The 14,124-nt window shown below is 40.7% G+C and overlaps 4 protein-coding genes across 8 annotated transcripts in view; 2 read left to right on the top strand and 2 right to left on the bottom strand.

The window, feature by feature from the left end:
• The window catches only part of LOC140313071 (A-type potassium channel modulatory protein KCNIP2), a 93,408-nt gene extending 91,084 nt beyond the window's left edge, over positions 1–2,324 (top strand). For all 4 annotated transcript variants that reach the window (XM_072391020.1, XM_072391022.1, XM_072391021.1 and 1 more), the window contains one exon: positions 327–2,324. In XM_072391020.1, coding sequence (XP_072247121.1) covers positions 327–374 — 48 coding nt within the window. In that variant the 3' untranslated portion in view covers positions 375–2,324. The remainder of the gene's footprint in view (positions 1–326) is intronic.
• The window catches only part of hps1 (HPS1 biogenesis of lysosomal organelles complex 3 subunit 1), a 289,252-nt gene that overhangs the window by 89,753 nt on the left and 185,375 nt on the right, over positions 1–14,124 (bottom strand). The window lies entirely within an intron of this gene.
• cox15 (cytochrome c oxidase assembly homolog 15 (yeast)) lies at positions 3,000–7,326 on the bottom strand. The gene is made up of 9 exons (XM_072391015.1): positions 7,135–7,326; positions 5,965–6,158; positions 5,741–5,863; positions 5,391–5,577; positions 5,105–5,272; positions 4,890–4,971; positions 4,321–4,475; positions 4,048–4,161; positions 3,000–3,964 (listed from the first exon to the last, which is right to left on the bottom strand). Exons 1-9 carry the CDS (start codon positions 7,207–7,209, stop codon positions 3,833–3,835), a joined length of 1,230 nt encoding a protein of 409 aa, XP_072247116.1. The 5' UTR covers positions 7,210–7,326; the 3' UTR covers positions 3,000–3,832.
• On the top strand, positions 8,288–12,598 carry cutc (cutC copper transporter homolog (E. coli)). Of its 2 annotated transcripts, XM_072391013.1 has the most exons (9): positions 8,288–8,389; positions 8,500–8,578; positions 8,741–8,800; positions 8,889–9,098; positions 10,724–10,759; positions 10,964–11,097; positions 11,180–11,207; positions 11,302–11,407; positions 11,519–12,598. In XM_072391013.1, exons 2-9 carry the CDS (start codon positions 8,509–8,511, stop codon positions 11,628–11,630), a joined length of 756 nt encoding a protein of 251 aa, XP_072247114.1. In that variant the 5' UTR covers positions 8,288–8,389; positions 8,500–8,508; the 3' UTR covers positions 11,631–12,598. The 2 variants fall into 2 exon arrangements, with proteins under 2 accessions (XP_072247114.1, XP_072247115.1); XM_072391014.1 differs by lacking the exon at positions 8,288–8,389 and having other exon boundaries at positions 8,452–8,578.

Here is a 14,124-nt window from a genome sequence, read left to right as displayed (position 1 = left end):
ACATGAATTCTTAGGCCCATTTCCTTTCCATGACCCAACCTCTTCATTTTGTAAGAGTATGGTGGTCCATTTCTTTTGGAGATCAAGTTGCAGTGGTCATTTAGCTCCTTATTGGGGTAGCTGGGCGACATTTGAATTGCTAAATTACTACAATAACTTGATCCTGAGAGGAGCCAACTTACACTTGCAAAATGGAGGGGTGGAGCCAAGAGGGAACAGATCCAAGCTAATTGTTTCCCCTCCCTTAAGCTAAACTAAGCTCCTGGCTCTGACACATAAGAAGAAATCCCTTTGTCTCCTTATCCAAGCCTCTTGTCTCTGTCCAGGATGAGAACATCATGCAGTCCATGCAGCTGTTTGAAAACGTCATCTAAGAATCTGGACCAGCAGAGACACTGGCACCGGGTGTGTGGAAGAGGAATTAGGATTGAAGACACAAAGAGAGCTTGTGGATGTGTGTGTTTAATTGTGTGGTTGAATGACTCGTGCTTGTGTCACCATTGAGAGCTGTGAGTGTTGAGGGCGCAGAGAGGCCCTCTCCCTCCTCCTGGGCCCCCAGCGGCATTTCTCTACACAAGAACGGAGTTTCCTCGACTCAGATCGTTTTTTCATACAGAACCTTAGTTTTATCCCAGAGGTACAGAGGAAGAAGGCTTGCAGTGGGCTCACCACCACTGGCACACCTAACAACCCCCACCTATTTCATTTGAGCTTTCCTTTATTACTGATGGAGGAACTATCGCAGCCCTCTAAAGGCCGAACTCAGAATGAGAAAGTTGTCAACGTTTTTCTAAGATTACTTTCGCTCTTCTTCTCCCGTTATGGTGATTGGGTTTGTGATTATGATCCTGCCTCTGTGCATGTGGGAAAACCTCCCTGGAGCCGGCCATAGAGATCGAAAGGAGTTTATGGCCACCTGGTGGACGAGACTGAAAATACACTTCCTGAGGGAACACACGACACACCGGAGATCTGAGCGATCCTGTTTCACAGATGGAGGTCCAGAAGTATTGTTTTCCGTGAGGAACTGGTTTCAGTATCGCATGATGATGTCACTATATTGAATTATGTATTTACAGAGATACTCCAAAGTCTGCTCGTCTGTCTGCTGTTCCTTGTCATTCACAGGTGCCTCACCCTTTGTGTATGTGCGTGTGCATGAGTAACAGAAAGAGATGCTGTCTATCTTACTTCTGTAAGACAATAGTGGGACAACACCCCCATTCATGGAATTCTGGTAGAAAAATTCCTGGCCTTCCAAACTTTTACAGTCCTAGCAGTAGTTATATGTTGACTGTTGTACTATTTATAGCCTCCCCAGTAGAGTGATATTCTCTAGTATAACATGGGGATTGTTTCACAGTTAACAAGCTCTTGACCAATTAAGTATCTCTCAATATGGGCCTGGAATACCACAGTCGTACCATTCTATCAAAGTACATTTAAAGGGAATTTAATAGAATACAGACTGTATTTGTGAATTCTTCGTAATCTGCAATTTCATGTTCTTGTAGATGGTTCAAGCACTTAAAAAAACACACAGAAAACCCTTGTTGAATTGAATTAGGCTAATCCAATTTCAAAGAGGCATAGCATATTTGTGTATATCAATAATGAGGACATGGATTTGTTTGGTCTTTTTTTTTTTTTACACCCCACCACTTCTTTTTCTCCCTCTCTCTGTGACACCAAAGAGAACATATTAAGATAGTCTGTATTAGGCCGGACAAAAAGCAATTAGAGATAAAGTACTGCCTATGTGGGATGTCTGCACATTGTCCAGACTGAGGTGTAATTCTGGGTTGTGAAACTGCAAGTTAAGATCTGATCAATATTTATTTTAGAACCATCTGCCACCACTCACTTGCCTCTTGTCACGCCGGAACTCTTCAATCTGGGGTAATGTACCAGAGGCACTCAAATCCTAATTAAATTCAGTACAGAGAGACCAACATAGAATAGCAATAACGTTCTGAACCACAGTACTTTTCCACTCATCCAGCCTCCCATCCTACTCCGAAAACAGTATAAATACACACTTCCAGACCTATAATTTCTTATTTCTCTGTTCTACCTATTCAAGATTTTTTTTTTCTACTTTTTCCAGGGTAAAAAAAGAAGAGTCCTGGCTTCAATTGTTACTGCCAAGATTTTTAAAGTCGTTTCCCTGATCATAAGTAAAATCTGTCTATACCCGCATGTACTGTGTCTAGAACAATGAAAACCTACTAACCTGTTGTACTGACTGTCTAGTTAGCGAGCCTCAACTGGTTGCATACATATTCAAAATGTGTATATTTTGTACAGAGACAATAAAAATCACAGTTACTATGCAAAATGGGCTGGAGTTTGGATTTTAAATACTGCATGCATCGGTAATCGTCTTTATTAAGACTCCTTTCAGCTGCATGAATTACCAAGTATTCAAAATAACACGCATTTGGGAGGTCAGATTATTTCAATATTGTGTTTATGTTCATACTCCAACTGGGTAGCGGTCCATGTTTCCATTAGCGCTCCATATTTATCAATCATTCCATCTATCCTGACGAATCTCCCAGTTCTTGTCACAAAATATCCCCACAGAATGATGCCATCACCATGTTTGACTACAGACATGGTCCGCGAGAGGCGATGCTCAATGCCTGGTTTCCTCCACACGCCGTTAGGAACTGTGGCCAGAAAGTGTGAATTTTGTTTCATCATTTCAAAATATTTAGCTTCTCGTGCTCCGATGGTCGTTCGGGTGACTTTCGCAAATTCCCAGCAGGTTGTTCTGTGCCTTTAAGTTTTGACCAGTGTATCACAAATACCCGATCGATTAAGTGCTCCACAGTAGACAATTCTCCAACTGAATCAGAGTACCGTTTTAAGGTTTAGACCTACTCATGGAATATGAAATGAAAGGCATATCTTGACTGATACTGTACATGCTGTTTGTTCTATTTCCTAATTATGTTCAAAGAATTTAATTATTATTATGTTCAAAGAATTTAATTAGGCACACGAAGACTCTGCAAAGTTGTAAGAGTTCCGAGGACCTGATGGAAAGATAAACCACATCTATGTTGCAAATATCAAAACAATGGATCTGAAATCTTATTTGATGATATTTTAGTCCTTTATTTTTAATAAATAATTTTTCTTTAAAAAAAAAAAAAAATGCTTTTACTATGCCGGTATACGTTGTTGATGAGAAAAGAAAAAAAAAAGACCAAATTCAAGATGAGTGTTCTGATTTTCATGTGAAAATCGCGTGAAAATGTGAAAACTATCCAAATGCTCTGCATTTTACTATTTTACAACAGAATTTATCATCACAAATCTCAGCAAGACATTAAGCATTTTCATATAATATACAGAATTATACATAATCCCTGGAGCCAGGTCTGTTCTAACTCAGAGGCAGCGTGTGTCCAGATGCAAGGCGAGGGGCGACCACTTAATAGCCAAATTTCATCCCAAAGATATTGTTAAACAAGACATTCCTGCAGAAATCCAACTCAGGGCAACTTTGCTAAGGCATTAAAGCTGATTTCCAGATCTTCATTTACTAGCTGAAAATGACATGTTTCCTCCATCTGTACTTGAAATGTTTCTCATTGATGATCAAATAACTTTACAAATGGTCTGATGTATATATTTTGCCATCTCTTCATGAGGATTACAATGCAACACAAATACGCCGAAGCGTATACTTAAAAGTCAAATGTTAAATGCAGAATCTTTTTCCATAACCATTTGCTATAAATTCTTCATTTTGTGACACTGCTGACTCTTCCAGGTTTCCCCATGTGGCTGTAAGGGATTGGATTAGTCCATAAAGGGGGATTTATTTAGGCATTTTGCGGAGCTCCGCCAGAACCCAAATGGCAAGAGACAGAAGAACCACTGAGCCAGACTGGTGAGTTGCTGCCAGCGGAGTGGGGACGTACAGTAACAGGGTGCTGACACCGAGGGCAACCTAAAGAGCACACAAACACACTGTTATAGGACTCAAAGGCACTGGACACAAATATACACCCATTTATGTGTCTGATACTCTACCTGAGTGTAGGCCATTGCTGCCAGGAGGCCGATTGCAATCTTAGCCCTCCTGGGCAAAACCATCCTCCTTGAGAACAGATAAAGGCTTGTAATCGCTGCCAAAGAAGACATCGCCTAAAGACAAGAAGAAGAAAAAAAAAAAGGGTTTTAAAAATGCAGAAGAGTATCGGCAACCCATATTTCTGCCAGTCCACTTAGTGAATGAGACACGGTGACAGTGTCTCGTTGAAATTAAAATGACAAAATGTTGTCGATTCAGAGGTAATGGCTTACCAGAACTCTGTGGTCAAACTGTACAGTGGTGGGATTTTCAAAGAAGTTCTTGAGGGTCGGGGAGAAGGCCAGCAGGTCGTCAGGAATCCATCTATCTGCCATCTTAGGGAAGGAGTTGTACACCAGCCCAGCATCCAAACCGGCAACAAAAGCACCTGTGGAAAAACCATCAGCAACACTGTCACAGATCATGCTCGTCATCACATCACAGCCTTAACAGTACAGTAAGCTCATCAGACAAATATCTAGTCGCAGTCATAAAATCTGCCTCTCAAATTATCTTCACACACACACACACACACACACACAACTCACAGGAAAAAGCTGTTCAGATAGGTCTGTCTCTGAAAGCTCCTCCCACCATTTAAAGAGCAGACCAGGTTTTATTTTACTTGTGTGCAATTTGTGCATTTGGCCTCTACTACTACAAGGAGTCAACAATACAGGTGTTCAGCTAAAACTAGAGCAAAGGATTTGTTTGCAGGAACAAACGCACATGAAAGCGCTCCCATCTTTAAATAGATGGGTCGTGGGTGGCTTGTCAAATTACGTTCAAGTTTAAAAAGTACCTGAAAGAGCTGTAAGGAAGACGAGTCCACCAGTACCCTTGGCAAACCTCCTGAGCTGCATGAGATTTTTGGTGTCTGCCATCTATGAAAGAAGAAAAAAAAGCTTGTATCAAGCATCTGTAGATTTGCTCAGAATGTTCAAAGTTAAAACCGTATTACTTTAAAGTCTCAACATTCTTACAATGTCACTTGTAAGCAAGAAACTACTGCTGTACCTTGTGTATTGGGAGCAGCAGATTAAGCCCAGTCCAGAGACTGGCAGTGTAGAGTAACAAGGCAGAACCGAGGTGAGCACTCAGACGATACTGGCTGACTCGAGGGATGTCATGTGACTCGGGCTTCTCCTCCAGTCCACTTTTTACCATGTACCAACCCAGAAGGCCCTGAGAAGACAAACAACTACAGTTAGATATCAATAATACTTGTAAAACCACATCACTACTAATGAAAAAGAAGCACCCATCAAGCTGACTAAACAAATATATGAACAGACAGCCTTACCTGGAAGAAGACAAATCCACAGAGCCCGAGCACTTTTCCCTTCATGGAGCGATTGAAGTACCCTTTCTTCCAGAAGTAAACGGTGGGGAGGATGTACGCCAGTCCAACCAGCCTGCCCCACATGCGATGGCCCCACTCCATGAAGAAGATGAACTTAAACTCTGACAGAGTCATGTCGTGATTCAGTCTGGGGAGAAAGAAATGGAAACGAGAATAAGTCTCTTCTAAAAGCCCCAGCTCATGTGTAACGCTCGGTGTTGAGTTACATCCTTGTGAAAGCTGCGTTTTTATGTATGGAGTGTTTAACGTCACCGTGTCAAAACATCAACAAATGTCAAATTAGTTCGTACATTTTGAACTCTGGAAACTGCTGGTACTTGGAAAACTCAGCCTCCCACTCTGCTTTCGACTGAGGCGGCTTCATCTCTCGGACCAAATGCCAGTCAACCATGGAGAGCCCAGACTCCGTTAGCCTGATTGAGACAAACGCATAGATACAGTGGTTAACCATTAACGCCACAACAATACAAGGAATATTACATACGCAAAGACGTTCACTTTAAGCCACTCGTACCTTGTGACGCCACCCAAGACCACGGCCCCAACCACCAGCCCACTGCAGCCGAGTAACCAGCGACCCACTATACGATTTGTGGCTGCGTTAGGGACAGCAACTGCTGCTGGAGCGGAGGGGGCTCCTGCCTCCACCGTGATGGTGCTCTGATTTCTCTTCACAAGCCATTGCCGAAGCTGGGAATTCCGCTGATGCTGTAAATAAAAGAGAGAGACAGAGGAGTTTTAAGATCAATGGGTTAAAAAAAAAAAAAAAAACTGCTTATAAATCTCCTCTTTCTACTATCACATGTCTAATAATAACCATTAAAAAGGTTTCTACAGCACACAATATCATTATGAGCAAATAAATGCTTCTGGTAGCATGATTCAGATTCTGGTGGAAGCTCCGAGTGCAAGTTGGAGTTCACCCAAAGAAGCTTCAATAAACCTGCATATCACATCAGTGTGAGCTGTTGCACAAACATCGCCCAAGATGCATGTTGATGCCACCGACTGCCAAAGATTCCAGGAGGACACGGGGTATCTCATAACCTTACATCCACCCAACATGACATATTCTTCTCAAAAAGTCTCAAAACCACCTAAGATGCAACCCACTGCGCAATGGTTTCCATTTACAAAAGTTGTTGGCTTGTTTGCTGAGCAACATCGACTGGTTTAGACCAAAATATGTTGCATCCTCAAGAGTGTGAGAAGAGTTTAGATTCTGAACTGTTGAGTGATGCCTGAATTTTGAAGGAGGGGGTACCATTTACTTTTAATTGAACGCAGAAATGCTCCTTTTTATTTACTTTATTTATTTTTATTTTACACGTTTAATACAAGCTTGTGGTACTACAATATCGATTTTGAATCAGTTCCACCATGGATTCAGTGTTTTTCACGGCTCTAATAATGCCAACTTGACAGTTAACGCTACATAACTAGAGGTCGCTGATGTAATTCGGCTGTTAACTAATACATGCAGACGTGACTGCTGCTTGTACAACCACTTCTCCGACGTTAACAACCTTCACTGCATTAAATAAATGTTGCAAACAACATTTAATTGGGAAAAATAGTTGCTGAACGGCTCATTGATATATAGTAATATGAATTCTGCTATGACCTCTTTCCTTCTTATCTAACATGCTAGCTAACATTAGCGGCTAAAGCTAACTCTACTCACGCTGCTGCGTTGAAACTCCTTTCCAGCGTTTCTGCAACCGCACAAAATCGTTGTCCGTAACGATGAGAGCAACATCTTTGTGTATCAAAGTCTGCTGGAGCTCATGTGAGATTACAAGGCTGTTGTGAAAGCTGCCACAGTGGGCTGTTGTTACCCTGCTGGTTTCCTGACTCTGACAGACACAGCTTAGCTTTAACCTACTGATGTCACACACAGCTGAAGTTGGTTTCCATTTCGTAGCTGCCCCTTAGGTAAAGGAGGAAAAGGGCAATTTCACTGCTTTTTCGGGATCTAGACGACCTCAGCTCAGGTCTGAATGGAAATAACTGCACTATTCAAATCTGGATTGAATTAACGCATGACACTAGAACACTTATAAACACACTATGAAATTCAAAACAACTTTGTTTTATGTGTGAAAATATATATTAAAAAAGGGCCCCTGGCTCCATCTCACCGCTTCTTTCCACATCCAGACCTTTAGAAACCAGGTCCGTATAAAAAAATCTGGATTACTTAAACTTGTTAAACCAGGCCAAAATCATCCCACAAATATTATAGATAAAAACACAATTAGTGATTTTAAGGAAACCAATTAAGGATTTTTTTTTTTGTCTCTAATGGCCTAGATGTCAGAGCTGTGAAAATGGTCTTTTTATTCAATTTTCCAAAAATAAAATAAAGGTTTTAAAAAATCATAAAGTGTGCTATTACTAAAGTTATTACTATATGTAGAATAATCTAGTCCCCATTTGAACGGTCTAAAACTGTGGTCTCTCACCCGGAACTGTTCTATGGTGGTCTAAAACTGTGAAATGAAACCTTTTCTGTTCTGAACTCATAACAGACAAATCAGAAGCTAACTTCGGCGTCTTTGACGTAAAAAAAAAAAGTGACTTGAATTTAGCTTTTTTTTCTTTCTTGTAATTTTTTTGTTTCTTTGTTTAATTTTTGCGTTAAGCAACATACTTAAATATAAATAATAAAAGATTAATTTATATATGTTATTTGTTGTTTCGTAACTTGCATCATTAGAAGTTTATTGTTTTAGCATATCCAGCACGGGCGGGTACACTGTTCTCGTAGCTTCACCGCCCTCGTCGCTTGGGTAAAGGTATGAAATTAAACAACCCGGAAACCGCTGCTAAATTATTATGGCTGGCTGTAGCAGCAGTAAACAACACATGCTCTCACTTCAAGGCGCTTCCTAACTAGTGGTTTTATTTAGTCATTCGATAGGAAAGAGAAGTGACAGGTAGTTGTGGTGGTAGACGCAAAAAGTCTACCACCAAAATGTTTGCCAAACGATTGTGAACGTGTTGGGTAACACATTTAAAGTGCGTGTCTTTCTGTCTCACTATCCAGGCATTCACTATGGCTCAGGGCTTTTTATTGGAGGTGTGTGTGGACTCCGTGGAGTCCGCTGTCAATGCCGAACGAGGAGGTCGGTAAAGTGTAGTGGACAGTTTTTCTCTTAAACTCACAACAGCCACGCTAAAAGTGCAATGCACTGGGAGTAATGTCAAATGTTGACTGAGGCTATCTGACAGTGTTTAGGCGCGGTTCACAACAGATCTTCGGACTGAGCGTTTGTCTCTCCTGACAGGTGCAGGTCGGCTCGAGTTGTGTTCGAGTCTTCTGGAGGGAGGGCTCACTCCCAGTCTAGGTGAGCAGCACAGTTCACCTCTGTTCAGATCAAGTTCTGACTTGGCGCACAGTCCCACTTCTTCTGCCACTTATTTCTTTTGCTCCAGGTCTGCTCCAGGTAGTCAAGCAATACATCAAAATCCCAATCTATGTGATGATAAGGCCTCGTGGTGGCGACTTCCTGTACTCGGACCAGGAAATGGAGGTGATGAGGAAGGACGTAGAGCTTATGAAGAACCATGGTGCTGATGGACTGGTGCTAGGAGCCCTGACTGAGGATGGACGGGTGGATTCAGAGCTCTGCATGGAGTTATTGGGTATTGACAGCCTCCGTTTTTGGTCTAATCTGGATGTTCTTGCAAGGCAGTCAGTGACTGCAACCAGATTCCTCCGTAGATCCAGTGTATATAACAAAAATGTTCCATGATATGACACTACATGCTTTCTTTAAACCCTCAAAACCCTTCTCCACTCTAAAAAATTATCTCCAAACAGCCAAAACAAATATCAATCCCTTCATTTTGTTCAGTAGGCTTTTAAGCATTACACGTGTCAATGAAAACATGATTTTTGGCCTCTCGTCTAAAAATTATAACCTAAATAAATAAATGGATGAATTCATTTGAAAGTAACAAATGTTTTCTAGACTGTGAATAACTGGATTGTGACGTTCACCTTCACCTGTCACAACAGTCCAGTTGGAGCAATGCAATGAGAGTTTGACCACACTTACACTAAGAAACTGAACATAAAGTGCTTTAGATACTTAATCTAATGCAATTTTATCACGTTGTAACACGGGGGCTGCTTCATATGTGTCACGTTAGTGTAAAAAGAGATGATATGAGATATTACTTTATTATAATGTGTGTAATTTGGAAAGGAAAAGGCACAGAAATGAGGGCCACAAGGAATTGCGGGTTGAAACTATCTTCATTCCTTCACTAAAGACACTCCTTTCATCCGAATTTAGATGAATCAAACATATCTTACCGTGGCAAAAGGGTAATGTGGCCCATAAAAAAGAAAGACTCATAAAGCTGTAAAGTTACAGTGAACACAGTGCATTTGGCCTCGTCTGTCCAGCAAGGTGGACTATTGATAAAGCCACTGTTGACATAAACAACATGATGAATTGTATGGACCCAACAAATCACTCTCCCGGCCTATTGGAGTTGGCAGAGAGGCCCCACAACCTAACCTATCTGCATTAAACAGCCTAGAGACCGTCAACACGGAGCAAAGTGTCTCCTCAGACAGTCTGACTGCAAAGGATTTAGTTGGTGTGTATGTGTCTTAATTACTTTTAACAACAACACCACAGGCACAGTGGATACAAAGATTACTCCTTACATTTATTTAAGTAACGGAGCTCTTTTTGTAATGTAAACCTAACTGGATTAAGGAAGAGAACAGAGGACCCCGTGCCTTCTTTTTAAATTTAATTCCAATTGACCCGTATGCTACAGGTAATAGTAGTCCTCACTGATTAATTTTATTGTCATTAAAGACTAATTCAGGACATCTACGAGGCCGGATGTACTTTGAAAATCCAAAGTGTATTGTTCAGTTGTTAACTGGGCAAGTGTTTGTAATCCTGTACCAAATTTAAGGGATCTGAAAGCTCAGTGTATTGTAATAAGGGAAGCATTTAATACGCTAAAAGAAAAAAAAAATCCCAAAGTTCAATAGTGACTTTATATGTACATAGTTTTTATGTTCCCCTGTCTGTGACTATTTTTGTATTGGTGTTGGCATACGAATAAGGAGGTATCAACTTTTTGTATTTGATGTACAGGATGCAGCACTGTTGTGTGTGTGTGTGTGTGTGTGTGTGTGTGTGTGAGAGAGGGGGAAAAAAATGTAACCATGTGCGAGTAACTTTGCCGTTCTGTCAGTTTGCTCGTTGCCTTTAATACCTCTTTCACTTTTTGCTCACCAGCTGCTGCTCGTCCTTTGCCCGTCACCTTCCACCGAGGTAACATTTTCTCTTTCAAAGCTCAAGCAAGCTCTTAAAGTATCGCACAGCTGCCAGCAGTCACACTTAAAAGAGGCTCACGCATCCTCAATAGAATGGAAGCCCTTTAGAGTGCTTTCATCAGTGCCTCTGATAAAAGGTGCAGAAAGAATTCCACGGTGAGTCCGCGCTCGTGTCGTGAATCTAATATCGATCTCATTGCAGCTTTTGACATGGTGCACGACCCAGGAGTTGCTCTGGAGGCTCTTATATCGTTAGGATTCCAGCGTGTGTTGACGAGTGGCTGCGACAGCTCAGCTTTGGAAGGACTTCCCCTCATCAAACGGCTCATTGATCAAGTACGTGTAAAGTGTAAAGAATGCGTGTTTGCATTAAAACGCATGAAAACGTCATTTAAACTTTGTAATCTTCACTCAACAGGCTAAAGGGAGAATTATTGTGATGCCAGGTTAGTGCCTTCAGCTTTTATTAAGTATTTTTTGGTAGCTTTCTGTCCATCCTGTCTATTTTTATTTATATATTCATTCTTTCTTTGGTAACAGGAGGGGGTGTCACAGAAAGGAACCTGCAGAGAATACTTGAGGGATCAGGAGCTCAAGAGTTTCACTGCTCAGCCCGCTCCAGCAGGGACTCTGCAATGAAGTTCAGGTTCACTGACTTTTTTTTTTCCCATGCTCACGCATCCTTGAGGAGATTTCTTGCCATTTTAAGGTGTCACTGCTGGGTTCAAACGGGCTTAATAAAGTTTTTTCTGTGCAGGAACACCTGCGTGACGATGGGAGCTGCTTTCTCAGCACCCGAATATGGCCTGAAGGTGGCAGATGTGGGCAAAGTCCGGACTCTAAACGCAATCGCCAAAAACACCTTGTGACTGGACTGGTGCTGGACAGTCATGACAAACAACAAAAAGAATACCTCAAAAGTAATCAAGAGTATTTCCACTATTGTGAAGTCATTTATTTTCAAAAATACATTTCAAATTTGCCACAGGGTGTGTTTTGTTTGTTTTGTTTTTCTTCTCATAAATTAAAGACAAATAATCTCTAACCAAACAGTCTTTGTATTGTTGGTGCTGCGGCCCTCTCGGACATACCTGCAGTGCATGGAAATATCTTACCGAGCAGAGAGCTGTGAATGATTCATAAGTCTTGATTGTACGCCTGTGAGTCAGACACAGGGTAGCATTCAAGGAACACAAGAAAACTGATGTTTGTGTTGGTGAAAATGTTTGCAGGGATGTGAGTCCCAATCTGGCCTTCAGAGTTTCTGATTTGTGAAGTTGTGAAATCATTTCTTACATACAGGTTTCAGAAAGCCGACTGTAATTAGGAGTTACCTAAGAAGCGTACATATATATGTATATATACACTTTTGGTGAAGAATTCTGTCTTAAAGCTAAAAAAAAGGTAGTTTTCAGTGAAGAATTGGTAGCCACTGAAGTTTTTTGAGTGCATGGAGAAACCTGGATCACACAGAAAAGGATAGATCTATACATCCTTCTTCTGAGCTGTCATTCCCGTATGTGGCTGCATCTTTCAACGCTGTTTTGTCGTATCCAACTGCTGTATTTAATTAAAATGAGCACACATTTACATTGACTTTAGAATTAGATTAATGTGACACGCCCCCATTAAAGACTGGTGTATCCTCTGTTATTGTTCCTTCAGTAAGCTTCCTTTCTGCTCCAACTTTAGCTGCGTTTTAGGAATAGACACATCCTCCAAAACGCTTTGATAAAATCAGTTTCCGGTAACTGGGCGATGGAGAGGAAAGGAGACTAAAGAGGCACACAGTAGACAAATGAGAACCTGATACCTCTGCATGCTGAGGCTGGCTCGAAAATGGTGTTACACAAACACATAATTGAACTGATAAATGCAGTCATCTTCCAAACTAAAGGCAAATATCACTGCTGCTGAAACACTTTGATTAATTTTGCTCATGATTAATAAGTCTGGAAACGTCTAATTGCCATGTTTATAAAAATAAACTGTTTCTAACTGTTTGTATCAAAGTGACAAGTTTGAGAGTCGATTCGAGAGTGATGTTCTTCAGCATAGTGTCACGGATACGGAATCATTTGGCCTTGAACTAACTGTTAGTTCTGTTCTTTTTTTAATTTTATTTTTTAAAAACTAATTGTCACGTGGCATTGAAAAAACACACGCTTAAAGCTTTTCAGCGCTGTATCATGCTAGCAAATAAGGTAACTCAAGGGTTGGCGGTTTAGTGATTCACCAGGATAGCTGAGAGAAACCCATAAACCTCTAAACACATGCTCTCTGACTCAATGGAAGCTTGGAGATGACATAATGAGCTGCCCCCGTTAGGATTTGTCTTCGTCACGTCACAATGAACTCCTTCATTAATTATTTCTACCAAGTGCATGTTATAGATGGTTAAATAGTCACAGCATCAGTCGAAAAACACACTCGTATCATTGTCAGACGTGTCAGACAGTGCTGGTACTGTTTGTGTGGCACTAGCCTACAAAACAGGGTGTGGTATTAATCAATACTTGGTGTATGTTTAGAGAACTAAATGAGTGGTTTGGTTTTAAGTGGGAACAATGCTCTTTGACCATTTGTTGCCCTCACATGATTTCACAACCGTCCTTCGAGCTTTACTCCAAATGAATCAGCAATGTTGTGTCTGTGTGGTGTTATCAAGCATTTAATGATTAACCATCATGCAGTGCAAGAAATCTGTTCTGGGAATATCACAAGTGGAGAAAGACCTCCCACACACATTATCTAAATCTAATTATATATATATATGTTGACGCCTGTATGACTTAATTACTGTCCCACCCATAAGTTCTGATAGGTTCATGCTGAGTGTTTGTTTTGCTTCAGCACAGTCGAATCACAGTGTATAACCATGACATTCATTAAAATTAATCTTGTTCAACAAGTTATTCATTAGCACTGCTAATCATCGAGTGGTTGGTCAGAATCTGATAAAAGAGCTGAGGTGCAGTGGCTGTTAAAACAAAAAGTTTTGTTTTTTTCCTAAAGCAAAAAGAAATTGGATTTTTTTTACACAAGTTACATTTGCAGACAAACAGAGTCTAAATAAACACGGTTGTTTATTTTCTGTTACATGTTCATTTCGGTGTAAACCTGCTTTCACTGCATGATAATACCTCCTTGTTCACTAATAATTGTAACAAAATGTTTCTATTAAGTAGCAGTTAGTTGTCCACATCAGCTTGGAGGAATTTAAGCCCACTACTCTGTGCAGAAAAGCTTTTACTCTGACATGTTTGTAAGTTTCCTCACATTGAGTTTTCCTTCATGTCCTTAACTCCTAATTTTTTTTTATTATCCTCCAGTGAAATGGCTCATTTACTTAATCAAGCCACT

This window comes from Leuresthes tenuis, unplaced genomic scaffold (assembly GCF_036924035.1).
Source record: "Leuresthes tenuis unplaced genomic scaffold, fLeuTen1.0.hap1 SCAF_8, whole genome shotgun sequence".
NCBI lineage: Eukaryota > Metazoa > Chordata > Actinopteri > Atheriniformes > Atherinopsidae > Leuresthes > Leuresthes tenuis.
Note: the sequence above shows the minus strand (reverse complement) of the source record. Positions and strands in the feature narration are given on the sequence as shown.